We start from the raw sequence: 15,476 nt of genomic DNA, 5'->3' as shown, positions 1-15,476 counted from the left end.
GACCATATTGCACCATATATTACGTCAGATGTCTGATGGGAGTTGAAATCCAATAACATCTGGAGTACCACAGGTTCCTGAACCCTGATTTAAAGATATCCATGTCTCATAAGAATTCAGGTTTCTTCATTCCACTTTTTTTTTGTTTGCTTTTAATTACCAACCAAATTCACACGGGCATTATTGATCTTCCCCTCCATAATCAGTTTGTTAAACTTCAGCTCTTGGTTTGTAACTTTTATATTCACTTAATATCTGCTAATGTTAATATTCATTAATGCATTTATTTTTCAAAATGTACTATTGCTAATTATGTTTGATGGATTGTTTTCACAAGATATAGGGCATGTTATTTCGGTGGTAGACATTTAAGCAAAATTAAAGTTTAATGAGTTTGATTAGCCAAGTAATCAATGAACTAATCAATCTTAAATGCAACCTTCATTAGATCACCCAACTAATTTCACTTAAGTCAAAATTAATTTGGCTACTCTAAACAGTTAAATGACATTTGGAGACCTATTACAAGAAATGAATCTCAGGATTTGATTTGTGAACCAGCTGAGCTGTAGGTGTGGATACATGTCTGCATGTACCTATACAGCACTTCAAGAAAGCATTAAGGTACATTTTACTATATGCTCTTTCCATTTTTAAACGGTACCTTTCCATAATGGAGTAATCTATTTACTATTAATGAAATCAACAGAGTGTGCAGAGGCAACATTCAGACGCTTACTGGTGGCAAGCACAGACTCTGCGGAAAACATCTAACATGTAGCTTTGCTGAAAAATAGTCACTAATTAGCAAAAAAAAGAAGATTTTTAATGGAAAAAATCAGCAGAGCATGCATGATGTGCAATGCAGAGCTCACAGTTTCTGGCATGGTTTGTGCTTATCAGCTTGCCCCCGCTGCCCTGGCTCTTTCCCAAATGACACTTTATAAATGATTATGATGATTAATAATAATATAAAAACCTGGGTTATGATTTTCCAGTTGTAACTGAGATCCTGGTTGTGTAAAAGTGGGTTTACTCCAGGCAGTTTTCAGAATGGATTGAAGGGGATGCCTCTAAACTCCATCTCATTCTGCCCTAGATATTGCATATTATGTACTTTGTGTTTTCATACTATAAACCACTCTGTACTCTTTGGATGAAGGGTGGCATAGAAATTTTATTATTATTATTATTATTATTATTATTATTATTATTAATAATATTGGAAGTCCAACATCAAAACAGCAATTATGGATCCTTAGCTTACCACTAACAGATGTTGTGATGGCAACACTCTCTAAAATCCTCCACAGAGCTGTGAGAGAAAACTCCTTAAAATGAAACCCACACTGCCTAGACCTTCATATATATATAGTTATTCTACTGGGTAAAAAAAATATGTATTAAGTTAGAATGGTTGTGTGCTATGAAGCTGAGATACTGAGCAGCACACATGGCAGAAATAAAAATTCACACTTCCAGATAGGCTATGATTTAAAAATAAATAAATCAAGGAAGCCTCCACACTAGTATAATTAAATTGTTTTTACTGCATAGAAATCAGCTTATTTGACAAGTTCCAAACAACCACAGACCATTAGAGATACTGTGATGCCCAGAATATAAGTTTCTGCAATTTGCCTGTCTCATACATCAGTGCCAAAACAGGTGGCAAAGGCAGCAGGGGAACAGCAGCCGGCAGATAGCAGATGGGCAGGCCAAAGGAACATGCTGCTTGTTGCTTCACTCGACATGAGTTACATTTAGTGTATCCCTTGAAATGATGCTGTAAGGAAAGTGCTGAAAGCCTCCCGTCCCAATAGGAGGATGTTCCATCAATTTTTAGAAATGGCTCCATCAGCTTAATAAATGAGTCGCTTGCTGGTGAGGATTTTTTTCTCTTCTTAAGGGGATTATGGAGGCTAGCTGGGCTCTTTGAAAAGCAAATGTGTGTGCATTGAAACAATCACCTCTGACAATGCTAACTCTTAGCCCTAAGCCACGGGTAGGCAAACTAAGGCCCGGGGGCCGGATCTGGCCCAATCGCCTTCCAAATCCGGCCCGCAGATGGTCTGGGAATCAGCATGTTTTTACATGAGTATAATGTATGCTTTTCTTTAAAATGCATCTCTGGGTTATTTGTGGGGAATTCGTTCATTTTTTTCCCTTTTCAAAATATAATCCGGCCCCCCACAAGGTCTGAGGGACAGTGGACAAGCCCCCTCCTGAAAAAGTTTGCTAACCCCTGTAAGCTATAGACTGCATGTTATAAGGCGGGTGTTTTTGTTCTATCCCTTAAAGATAGTACTTTTAAGGCATGGGTTTCCTCTGCTAACATTTGCTGAAAGCAAAAGCCAAGTAACATGAGATCCTGCAGACTTCTTAACAGGGTCTGTACAGAGTTTGGCATATGGCAAAGCAGTCATACGATTTCCTCTTCATGTGCCCAGTTCACACCCAATCCAGAAGTCTAGGAAATCCATTGACCTGAAAGTTAAGAACACGATGAAGCAATCACAGGGGCAAACTGTGTGTGGATGTGCAATGCCCACCGTCTAACCCATTTAGGCAAGTGAGTCATTGTCTGGCTCACTTGCAGCATGATGTTTTGTTTCAATGGATTTTTTTCTGGTGTATTAGCAGGAATAAATAAAAAAATAGAAGATGAAACCAAAGCAATACCCTTATTGAACTAAATGCGAAATCAAATCATGTAGAATCCTTCCATGGATGCATATAATATGACATGACATTGAAAGCCTGTAATACAGAACCAGGTATGGCAAGTAGAGACTGTTTAGGTTATGCTCTCTGCTGCTATTTGATCACTTATTAGGACACCAGTAACTCAGTTTCCTCTGCTCTTTAGTCTGCTGCCCTTTAAAGCTCACCACCAAGGAGAACTCCCTCAGGTGTCACCTAAAGCAGAAGTATTTGCCCATTTCCTTTCCTGAGAGATGATAGGTGGGAGTGCCTGGCCACCTTCAGCTGTGGAAGCTGTGATGCATCTGAGAGGACAAAGCAGTTTGGCTTCCTGCTCATGATAACTGGCTGGAAGGAGTCCAGGGGAAGAAAAGGATGGGAAGGATTGTTCCTGCTCTATATAAACAACAGAGAAAGATGGAGCAGGAAGACGAGAGGAGGGTGGATGAAACAGGGGGAAATTGCATAGCTGGAAAAGAAGCAGCAGATACCGTATTTTTTGCCCTATAGGACGCACTTTTCCCCCTCCAAAAATGAAGGGGAAATGTGTGTGCGTCCTATGGGGCGAATGCAGGCTTTCGCTGAAGCCTGGAGAGCGAGAGGGGTCGGTGCGCACCGACCCCTCTCGCTCTCCAGGCTTCGGGAAGCTATCCGCAAAGCCGTGGGAGAGCTGCCTGCACCCCAAAGCCTGGGGGCGCGCTGAGCTCAGCGCCCCCAGGCTTTGGGCTTCCCGCAGCTCTCCCAGGGCTTGTGGAGAGCTGCCTGTTCTGGGGGCTGGGGTCGGGGGAAGCTCGGGCTTCTCCCGCCCCAGCCCCGTGCCTGGGGGGGGGAAAATATTTTTTTTCTTTATTTCCCCCCCAAAAAACTAGGTGCGCCCTATGGGCCGAAAAATGCGGTATACAAATGAAAGCAGATTATAGGAATGATTATTCTTAGGTCCAAAAGTGGCTTTAAGCCCCATCCTCTGACATCCGAAGGGGATGAGAACACTCTGAGCAGTTGTTATTTTCTTGAAGGGTTAACATAACACGTCTGGGGCTTTGAAGTCTTTTACGCATTTTAAAAGCTTGCTGATGGCTCTGTTTTTATCTGCAGGTTGCTTTTGTTGCACGGTTTTATTGCTTATTGATACTTCCATTCTGTAAACTGATGAAGGGTAGTATATAAATATATTTAATCGATCAATTAGTTTGCTGTCTTTGACAGGTGGGAGATTAGAAGAGTTCAATATTCCTTTTAATCAGCAACCGCAAGCTCTTTATATCAGGAGCACACTATACATTACGTGATCACTCTTTTCAAAAAGGAGGCTTAATTTTTGTTTTGAAGGAAAAACAGCTACAAGTCATCCCACAGATATAATGGTGCCACCACTGCTTCTCTGTGTTACTAAAAAACCCACTCACTTAAGCATTAGCTCTGCTGTTTTTTTAAACTGCTATCTATTTTACAAAAAAAGGGGTGAAAAAACTAAAAAATTAGCTAATGCTTTTATTAAATGTGTTTTAAATTTTGCCTGCCTGGCCTCAGCATCTGGTCCATTTGTAAGCCAATGCAGTGTTCCTGATTCATATATGGTCATGTTAACCATCTGATTAACTCCACTGATCTTAAGAGTGGGAAGTATCTGAAAAGACTTAGAAAAGCCCTGGCTTCAGAACTCAGTTGGCCTGAATTTACTACGCGCCTCTCTTTTTTTTAAATCATAGGATTCCCAGCAGGAGAGCTCCAGAAGCCATTCTTTTGGGGAAAAGAATATCCCAGGTAAAAGCAAAGTCTTAAAACTAAAATGCTGTATGTATAGGTATGAAAAATAAATAAAAGGAACCTAAAGGGAAATGAACTGGCAAATAATTTGCTAAATGAAGTTGGTATAGTAGAAATTCTTGAGAAAGTTGGAAAATCAGGAGATATGTGTAGTTTTTGTTGTACTGCAGGGGTCAGAACCTATGACTGCCTGACGACTATGTTCCCTCACCAGCCACATGAAAGTAGTGAGCAAGGCCAGAGGCAAAAGTGTGAGGAGCAAGGGAAGCGACTCTTACTTTTGTAAAGTGGGCTACATTACAGCCATGTAAATGTCAGGGGTTTCTATGCACATAAAGGCTACACTCACACCATTTCTTTTTGAAGGCGCCATGATACCACTTTAAACAGTCATGGCTTCCCCCAAAGAGTTCTGGGAGCTGTGGTTTGTTAAGGGTGCAGAGAGTTGTTAGGAGACTCCTATTCTCCTCCCAGAAGCTACAGTTCCCAGGGTGGTTTTACAATCAATCCCTCTGGGAATTATTCTAGAGTTGGAAGGGACCATCTAGCACAACCTCCTGCAATGCAGGAATCTTTTGCCCAATGTGGGGCTCAAACTCATGCTCTACCACCTGAGCTATCCCCAGATGGAGACTGTTTTTACTACATGGTCCACACACTGTCGAGATCTCTTGATTCTTTTTTTTTTTTTTTGCTACTGAAAAGCCCTTCTTGAGAAACCCATTTCATTCTGAAAAGCTCATAGCAGATTCATTGTGCGTTACGCAGCAGTGTGTCCATTTGAAAACAGATGTAGGTGGTCCCAGTAATGGAAGTTTCACCCACACATGCCCAGTGATGTTGTTGGTGGGTGTATACTTAGATGGCAATCATCACTTGCCAATAACCACACCCTCTCTTGTGGACAGCAGGATCTAGAATCAATCTGGATTGAGAACATCATCTTGAGGACAAGCATTAGCGATTCTAGACTGAGGAAAAACTCCATTGTTCTGCTACTAATGGGTCAGTGTATACACTGCCCAAGTCCAGGATCCATGTGAAACCCACAAGCAGGACATGAGAACAACGGCATTTCTCATACAGAACATGCAGTGGGTATTGTGCCATTGTTCCAATATTTCTCAGTCATAAAGAAAGATGCTGAGATCTGGGTTGGTTTTATATTCTAGGCACACCGCTTGATATTATCAAAACCTGAACAGTCTAACTCTTAAGATTGTATTCCATATCTTATGCCACACCTGTCTACAATGCAATATAAAATAATAAACTTGTCACAGAATGTATAATTTTAACCTCAGGCCTATAATGGAATTTTGCACTGATAGGAAAAAAAAAACATATCAGTATGAAGCATTTTATTACATGCCAGCTATTTTTCATGGAGGGCATAACAAAAGAAAAAAGTAGGGTTAAAATGAAACCAGACTTCAGGTTTTAGACATTACTCAGAAGGCATGTTTTGGATTGCTAAATCTTGTGAGAGATGATTTTGAAATCTCAGCTTCCTCTTCTGATACAATGTCTGTATATTTGGGTGGGGGACTTGTGGTTTTCTAGGTGGTGTTCGACTACAACTCTGATTTTCCTGGACCATTGGCCATGCTGGCTGAGTATGCTGAGAGTTGAGTGCAACAACATCTAGAGGGTCACAGCTTCCCTACTAACTCATGTATATTATTAACTGACTAATTATTCAGCTAACTAAGAAATGCTTCAAGTTTCTGTAGAGCAGCAGAATTAAAAAGCCAGTTGAATTAATTTTGTTTTGTAAATGCCAATCTGGATTAAAATACTATTTCTATTGTTCTCTTCTAAAGATAGACATAGGACCAAGAAATCCTGCTTTATTTCTTAGCTTATTTTTCCTTCTTATATTCTATTTAAACGTCTTGAGTTGCCTACAAAATGACTTCATTCTTTCTACATCTCTCTAGGCTCTTTTATCTGTCTGTGCTCCCCCCCCACCCCGCTTCTTTCATTGCTCCTTTGGTACATTGACCCTTAATAACCCCCCCTAATTATATCTGTCATTCCCGGACTTCATCCATTCTCCCCTGCTGCTACCTGCCATTGCAATTCTTTATCTCATGGCATCCATCTGGAGACTCATCTCTTAGCACTGGCATTTCACTGATCTTGAACACCTCCCTTTCTACTCCTCTCTTCTTCCCCTTTGTGTATCTAGACTAAGTTGTAAACCAGAGGGCAAGGCCTCTATTGTTTTGTTTTTTTAGTGTTACACAGAGAGCACTAGCTGTGGTCGGTACCCTAGAAATAAGCAAGAATAATAAACAAATCAATACAAAAGCGCTCATTAGGCACAACCAACATATTTTTATTGGTTGGTTAGACTATAAATAATTTCTGCGTTTATAAATGATTATCTGGCTAAAATGTGTCTTTGAATTGCGAAAATGCTCTCGCTTGCCTGCATGGAGGAATGTTTGGGTTTCTGTGTACAGAAAATCTCTGACTTTTGCATAGCAGGAATGTAGCCTACTGTATCAAGAGTCGCACCTGTTGCTCTGCTCACTTCTGCCTCTGGCACGCAGCCCCCCTGAAATGTTATCCATGAAGGAATGTACTCCTTGGCCTTTAAAAATGTTCATCACCCCTGCATTAAACAGCATTTTTCTTTTTCTCTTTCCCTCTGTCTTTTGGACAAAATGCCTTTGTTTTTAAATTCTTGATGCCCAAATAACTGCATTCTGTTGCACAGTCTTATGAAATTTATGTGAGTGTGTATGTATCGAAGGAAAGCTCTCCTTTCTTCTACAGGTCTTTAAGCTACGGTGCCATTGGAGTAATTGTTGGGCATGAGTTTACCCATGGATTTGATAATAACGGTGAGTATTCAGACAGATGGCTTATTTATTGACTAGGAAAGATAACTACTGACAGATCCACTGACATACATTTAAAGCACATCCAATGTACATGACGTACCACAGAGGATCCTGGGTACTGTATCATAGCTGTCAATCTTCCCTTTTTTTGCGGGAAATTCCCTTATTTCAGTGCCATTTCCTGCTGCTTCCCGCTGCTATCCCAGATTGTTAGATATCCAGTAGACTGTCCCCAGGACAGGTGAGGCCGCTGAGCCCTTATTTTCAAATCTGAAAGTTGACAGTTATGTACTGTATATTGTTAAAGAGGCTGGCGTTGGTAACCCTGTAATGGGGGAAAACTGTAGTCCCCAGGATTCTTTGGGAGAAGTTATGTTTCAAATGTATCGTGAGGATTGTATGGTGGTGCAAGGAGACCTTGCCAAGCTGTCACTGCCATCAGTTGTCAAGCCCCTTCAAAGGGTAACTTTGTCACGGAAGGCTGAGGGCAATCTCCCCTTTTTAATATTTTTTTTAAGGAAGCTTGAAAACTTCTGAAGTTTTTTTGTAGATTCTCTGAAGAAGCCGGGGGGGGGGGAATAAAATGCTTTATAATGCAAATTGAAAAGAATATGTCCAATGCTTTTTTGTGTCTGTAACAGTACTCAGTGATACAGAGTACCTCTTTCTTTTTGCTGCCCATGGCAGAAATTTTATGCTGATACCAATGACACCTCATTTATTTTATTTTTTGCCAAAGAAGCACTGAGTACCCCAAATTTCTTCCTTAGATGGAGTCTTTTAAGTGACTGTAACTCATAATGATGTTATACTCTCCCCTGGGGGGAAATGTCCACAAAAGCAAGAAATGGGTAGTTTTACCAGTCTCTAGAAGAGTAGATTCATATAAGCAAACGTTTGCGGGGTGGTTTAAGAAATGCGTGCGGTTTTATTTGCTCAATCCTCATGTTCACATTAATTGTAAAAAAAGAAAATTTCCTTTCTGAAAAACAAAAAATGCAGGCCGCAAATATGACAAAAATGGAAATTTGGATCCCTGGTGGTCTTTGGACTCTGAAGAGCAATTTAAAGAGAAAACAAAATGTATGGTCAACCAGTACAACAACTATTATTGGAAGAAAGCAGGCTTGAATGTAAGTGCAAGAGCAGTGATGGATGATGTTCTTTCTTTTACAATATCATGGAAACCAGTTGGCTATGGGGACAAAGCTATGCAGTAGAGTTTAATTATTTTGAAAATTATTATTTTATTTTATGCACCTTTTAATTGCCAAAGTGACTTCTAATCAATTTACAAATATAAACAATTTGGATTCTTGATATTCTTTCCTTCCACCAGGTCAAAGGAAAGAGGACTTTGGCAGAAAACATTGCAGATAATGGAGGTTTGCGAGAGGCTTTCAGGGTAGGCAGCTCTTTTTGCTTCTAAGCGTGCTCTCTCTCTCTCTCTCTCTCTCTCTCTCTCACACACACACACACACACACACACACACACTCCCCACATTGAGTAACAAGGGTTGATGAAATTTGCACCTAGTTAAATGTGTTCATTGTGCTTCTCATCAGGCCTATCGGAAGTGGATCAAAGAAAAGAGACAAGGAGAGGAAGAGGCCCTATTACCAGGCATTGACTTCACCCACAATCAGCTCTTCTTTCTAAGTTATGCTCATGTGAGTAGTACAAGATGCCCTTTCAGAATGGATGGATGTATTTAGCTGCTCGCTTAGTGGTGAATAGACAATTCTGCTTGATTACAAAAAGAACTTTCTTAATTCACAGCTTTTCTTGGAGTGTAGATCTGGGGGGAGCAAGCTGCCATCTCTTTTCCTTCTCTTTCTCTCACTTCCCACTTTCTCCTTTATAAGCACAAACCATACCTACTCAGAGATCGGCTGCTTTTGCACTTCATAGTAAACCGTAATTGAAGGGCCTACCATGGCTCTTGCTTTGTTTCTCCTGTGAGAGTAACAGAACCCTGGCTTAGCGTTAAGCCAAAACGGAGGATCATGGTTTGTTTTGGTCCAAATGTGACCTGGAGCCATGACAGCTTGTTCATGGCTTCCTGATTGAGGTAGAACCAATTTGATGCTCCCACCTGTGCACTTCCACGCCTCTCCCTGCTCCCGGTTAAGTGGCAGTGATGTTGCTTCCAGCAGGCTCATGAGGCAGCTCTGCCCCATGACTCTGTCCTCACTCACAGGAAGTTCAACCCTCTTGTACAGTTACATGGGCATGTATAAGTGTGTACAAGGCTGCTCTTAAATATTTTAGCTGACACTGTTCTGTTCACACCTGTCTGGTCCTACAATACCAGTTGTAAACAGATTGATTAAAATGCTTTTTAATTTTTAGTGTTTTGATTGCCTCTTGCCTTGTTCTCTACGTTGATTGGTTTATCTTTACATCGTACTGATGGCACGTGAATAGTTTTATTCATATTTTTGTACCAGTAATGTGTGTTTTCCTGGAAAAAAATGAATAGGGAAATTCCTTAACTGTGCATGGGAAATTTTTCAGTTAGCATTTGAACATTTCCTGGTGTCCTAGAGTGATCTAATTTAGTATGTTTATTTTACTTGTATTTAGTAAACAAAGCTAAATAGCCAAGGTTGCATTTGCAGTTGGCATCCATGCATTGCAATTTATGAACTTACAGAACAGAAAAATCTTCCATGTGAAAATAAAGTGCTGGAAAAAAATGTTTGGAGCCCACAACTGTTTACGTATGTGACTTTGGAATCTTTTGGTGAAGATTGGTTGAGTAATATTTAAAATAAAAGAAATAAATGAACTATATTGAGGATTTTAGGTAGAGATAAATTCACTGGTTTGTTGTTTCTGTTTTTAAATCTTAGGTGAGATGCAATGCCTTTAGACCAGAAGGTGCAAGAGAGCAAATCTACACTGGAGCCCACAGCCCTCCTCAGTTCAGGTATTTTAAAGTGTGTCCCTCTACCCCACAATAGTAACACTAGTCATTGGGGTATTTAATAGAGTAGATGACAACATCAGGGGTTGGATCCTATGTTGGTTTTCCATTCACAAGGGAGAGTGCAATTCCTTTCAACTTTGCAGCACTCCCCCCCCCCCCACTTATTGCACCCAGTTTCCAACCTTTCCAACCCATATCAGGGAGGGCAAACAATGGGCTACAGAGCAAAGTGGGAGGCAGAAACAACCAGATCCATAAATGTGAACTCTGTTCTGTTGATAGAAAGTTGGTATCCAATATAGTATTTCTTTTTCTCTTCAGCGACCAAGCACTTACCCGTTTGATGTTGAATTTATGAGCATATGTTCTGGTTTTGTGCCCTTACCCTTTCCAAATGTAGTATTAATACATCCAACAGGTGTTCCACAGTAAAGTTTATTTTTTATTATCAGATCATTCAACACCCAAATACACTTGACTCAATTCAGAGCCCTGCAAACACACAGAGTGGTACCTCGGCTTACATACGCTTCAGGTTACAGATTCCGCTAACCCAGAAATAATACCTCTGGTTAAGATCTTTGCTTCAGGATGAGAACAGAAATCGTGCAGTGGCAGCGCAGCGGGAGGCCCCATTAGCTAAAGTGGTGCTTCAGGTTAAGAACAAACCTCCGGAATGAATTAAGTACTTATAATATAATATATAATGGGTGGGATGCAGGGTGGTATTCAACTAGGTATTACTCAGAGTAGACCCACTGAAATTTAACTTAGTCATGTTTATTAATTTCAGTGGGTCTGTTCTGAGTGGGTCTTAGACCGAATGAACCCACAGTGTAATTTAAATTAAGCACATAGAAATCACTATTATGTAGGTAATACGTTAATAACTCAGGGGAAAAGATCAGGCTAAAATTAGGGGCACTACTGTTGAGATCCTTGTTTAATATGCTGCCTCAGGCAATGAACAAGCCGGATATCAATGCATAACACAGAGAGGATTATAATGCCATTAGACCAATTAGCAATGTGCCCTCGTCAAGAATATTGTGCACAGTTCTGGTCACCTCATCGCCAAGATGAGATTGCTGATCTGAAGGCAGTTCAGACAAGGGGTAACAAGTATGATTAAGCCCATGTCTGAAGTGTGGTTCAAAAGGTGACTGAAAATATTAGTGTTGTTTACTTTAGGAAGCAGATTAATAAAAGGTAGCTAAAATGTACATTTAACAATGAATGCTACTGGGAAGACCCTGTTGCCTTTTTTCTCTGGACTCCAACTGGTGGTTGGATGAATGAGACCTTGGGGTTGTAGCTTAATGAAGGTAGTGGCAGCTGCGAGAAAGGCAAATTCCATGCTAGAAAACATCAGGAAAGCAATTGAAAATAAAGCCACGGATAATAAAGCCTACAAGTATAAGATATGACTGCATTTGGAATACTGTCAGTGCCAGATTGACATATAAGCTAAACAAGCTATAGCTTAGGGCCCCACTCTTTTGGGGGCCCCCAAAAAAATTTAAAGGGGAAAAAATCTGGATGTACATTTCCAAAATATAAGATAAAAAACAAATAAAATAAAACCTACATACAGCAACAGTGTTTTGTGTTGTGTAGGCTCCTATTTGTTATGTGCAAATGGCTTTAGATACCTATTAGGTCCATAAATTACCATATAGCATATATTCAACACAAAAAAGTGACAATTTGTTGTTGACAAAGGACGGCTGGACATATAAAGAGCCCCATTACCTTCAGTATCTTAGGGCCTTATCAAACCTAAATCCGGCCCTGAATACTGTGTACAGGTCTGGGTGCCTCAAAAAGGATATTGTAGATTTAGAAAAGGTTCAGAAAATGGCAACCAAAATGACCCAAGGGGTGGAGCAACTCCTCTGAGGGAATGTTGCAGCTTGTGATCTTGAATAAAGGATAAGCCAAATTCAAGGATTTGACGTTTACTAACCATGATGGCTGTGCTCAGACTCCATGATGAGAGGCCCCAATGCTTCTGAATGCCAGTTGCTGGAAACAGCAGAAGGAGAGAATGCTCTTGTGTTCCGGTCCTCCTTGCTGGTTTCTCATAGCCATCTGGTTGGCCCATGTGAGAACAGGATGCTGTTCTTCTGTTTTGACAAAATCAGGTGTTAGGATTGCTAACTGTAGTTGCTGGGGCTCTCTATATGCAAATGCTCTCTTTAAAAAAACAACAACAAATCATTGCATAAACTTTCCCTATGAATATAGAATGGGTAAAAGCTAAATACTCCTGACAGAATGGCCCTTCCATGAAGCAACCTGGCTGAGGCACCAGCTTGGACCACCACTCAAGCATGCAGGATTGTGCATTTTAAATTGTTTTTATTACATGCTGTGTTGGGGGTTCCTGCTGTGCTTTAGAAGTTTATATTGGAACAGTTCTTTGCAAGATTGTTTGCATTTCTAATTAAAAGCTAAAAGTTGCATTAATTGGGTATACATACTGCTGCATATATATATGTGTGTGTGTGAGAGAGAAAGTGAGTGAGTGTACACACACACATATTATACACTGCTTGGTTGTAAAAATTCTCAAAGTGCTTTACAAAGAGAATTTTTTGGGGGGCAAAAATAAATAAATATTTGAAACATGCAAAAAAATAAAATTAACCATAAATGAAAAACAGATGAAAACACTCACCAACATTCTACATATCTGGGTAAGCTAGTCTAAATAAAAATGTTTTCAGCAGGCACCAAAAAGAGTACAGTGAAGAAACTAAAATATCAATTTATTAGCCACACAGAATGGGTATTATGGGGGACCTGTAACAGTGCCAGTTCAGCAGATTGAAGTGGTTGAGTGGGCTATGGCATTCTCATAGATAAACATGTATATAACGTATACAGGGTGAGTCTTTTAAAAGAGGCGCCGTGGAACATGTGTACTCTGTATCCACGGGGCCTCTTTTAAAGGACTCACCCTGTACATATAATATATAGATCCCATTCAAGCTATGATTGAACACAATGTCCAAACTGGATACCTCATGAATCTGAAGAAACAACATCTCCAAAAGTCTGGAGAAGAGTCCACTTATCTTTCTTTTCTCCCTCCCCTGCAGAGTTATCGGTGCTGTGAGTAATTTCGAGGAGTTCCAGAAAGCTTTCAACTGCCCAGAATCAACAACAATGAATCGAGGTGGAGACTCCTGTCGGGTTTGGTAGCGATCTCTCCAATGTCCTATGCTGAAGAAGTCACCTGCTGGAATCACTCCCTTACTGGGACAGTTCCAAACTGTTAATGAGCTACCGCTGCTTCAGAACAGCCTTGGCCAAGCAGGGACCAGATTTGTTGTTTTGTGTGCCCTGATATCTGTGGGTGACCTGCCAAGATCTACTATTTAATTGCTTGTTCAGGATATAGAAACTATTCAAAATATAGAGTATAAAAAAGGGCAGATCTTTTCAGAGAAATGTATGCAGATGGATAGTTTCTTATGGGTTATTTTCATAAATACATTCTACTCTGTGATTTAAGCAGGTTTATCTCTATGTATCTTTATTCCGAAGCTTGTCCCACTATATTCATTGGGCTTTACTCACATGTAAGTGTAGTGATATTGCAGGCTTAACAAGGTTTAAATGGCACACTTGCGCTTTACAGAAGACCATAGTGGACAAACTTGGTGTGGTGGCCATGATGCTGTTTAAAGTGGAGGGAAAACATCCAAAACTTCCTGTCACATATATTTTCTATTATTTCCCCCCCTTGATCAAAAATAGCTTTGAAGGAAGAGAAGATTAAAATGTGGTTGCTTTATCCTTTCCTACTCTGCTGTTTTTCCTGTTCAAAATGCCACTCACCCTCTGAGCTGTTTCTTCCCTGGTGATAAAAGATGCACGTGCTGATCTGGTCTGGACTTCAGGTATGGCCTTCCTGTGTTTCTTCCTTCCTGGAATGCAGATGTGCATATTGTATGCTAGCACTATTTCCACATTCCTCTAGGCAGAAGAATGTGGAACAGTATCTGTGTAAGGGTACATAAATCTTAATTCTAAGTCTGAGGCAAAAACGGTTACTAAGGCCGGAAAGGAAAGAGGAATTCTTTCTTGTTCGCTTCGCTAATTTCAATTCTTACCCCTCCCACCTCATAACTTTCAGCCATCCCCTCTGCTCAAACTTTGGCTGATAATGTCTTACTGCATATAGGAACTAGGACCAAAGCAAAAGCAGATTACTCTCTTCAGCAGGGAACCGCTGCTATAACAGCAGAAAGCAAATATCTGACTCCACATTCTGATCTTTCCTGTAACCATGCTGTTTCTGCCCATTGGTTGTAGATCCTGGATGTTAAACTCATTAAGTAAAAGAACTGTGAAATGTATAGTTCAGATTCAGGAATGCACCCACTCCCTGCACCCTAGAGACCAGCATCTCTTTAGGGGTTTGGTTAGGCACATATAAAACCTTCAGTACATATATATAGTCAGGGCTGGATGTAGACAAAGTTAGTTGCGCTTAAGTTTCCACTGAAATCAATGGGATTAAGTCACAAATAACTTGTCCCATTGATTTCAAATAGGAGCTATGGGTTAGGCTGCAATCCTAACCCCACTTATATGACAGTAAGCCCCATTGAATTCAATAACAGGACTTACCTCTGAGTAAACATAATTAGGCTTGCCTTTACATATACTCAGACTATTGTAGGTGCACTGTGAAAGGAGCAGCATTCCTGCTGCTGAAGGCAATGTAAAGGATTAAAGAGTTGTAGCCGGCTTCTCATTTTTCCTGCCATTTTCGTCGTTGTTACATAACTACTTCAGGAATAAATAGTACAGGATTAAAACATATGTGTTCTGAATGATTGTTGTATACAAAAATTTTTTTGCGCATTTATTTTTAAGGGAATGGAAATGATTGCTAATTTGTTGAAGTAGAGGGATTTTGTAAACTATATAATATAATAAAAGCTTTCCAGAATACCATGACTCAGTCATCTTCTCTTGCAATATTCATTTTTATGGAGTGTGTGTAGTTTTATAGCGGATATATTTCTATGTGTGTTTTCATGGTGTAAACTGCTTTGAGTTCATGGCGGTGGGGGGGAGAGGCAGAGTACACAAGTCTAAAATAAGAAACAAGTAACTGTTGCAGGGCCATTCTCAATGTTATTGTTTTATGTGTCATGGGTGAACAGGAAGAATATATGACATACACACACAGTTAAACTCAGCT

General features: G+C 40.2%; 1 protein-coding gene across 3 annotated transcripts in view; it reads left to right on the top strand.

Annotated features, from left to right (window-relative positions):
• PHEX (phosphate regulating endopeptidase X-linked) overlaps positions 1–15,221 on the top strand; it is a 97,913-nt gene extending 82,692 nt beyond the window's left edge. For all 3 annotated transcript variants that reach the window (XM_053387023.1, XM_053387024.1, XM_053387025.1), the window contains 7 exons: positions 4,413–4,467; positions 7,255–7,322; positions 8,325–8,455; positions 8,662–8,727; positions 8,889–8,993; positions 10,179–10,255; positions 13,360–15,221. In XM_053387023.1, the coding sequence (XP_053242998.1) occupies positions 4,413–4,467; positions 7,255–7,322; positions 8,325–8,455; positions 8,662–8,727; positions 8,889–8,993; positions 10,179–10,255; positions 13,360–13,462 (605 nt within the window). In that variant the 3' untranslated portion in view covers positions 13,463–15,221. The remainder of the gene's footprint in view (positions 1–4,412; positions 4,468–7,254; positions 7,323–8,324; positions 8,456–8,661; positions 8,728–8,888; positions 8,994–10,178; positions 10,256–13,359) is intronic.
• Positions 15,222–15,476: the final 255 nt, after the last annotated feature.

This window comes from Podarcis raffonei, chromosome 4 (genome assembly GCF_027172205.1).
Source record: "Podarcis raffonei isolate rPodRaf1 chromosome 4, rPodRaf1.pri, whole genome shotgun sequence".
Lineage (NCBI taxonomy): Eukaryota > Metazoa > Chordata > Lepidosauria > Squamata > Lacertidae > Podarcis > Podarcis raffonei.
The sequence above is the reverse complement of the archived record's forward strand: the minus strand, read 5'-3'. Positions and strand labels throughout refer to the sequence as shown.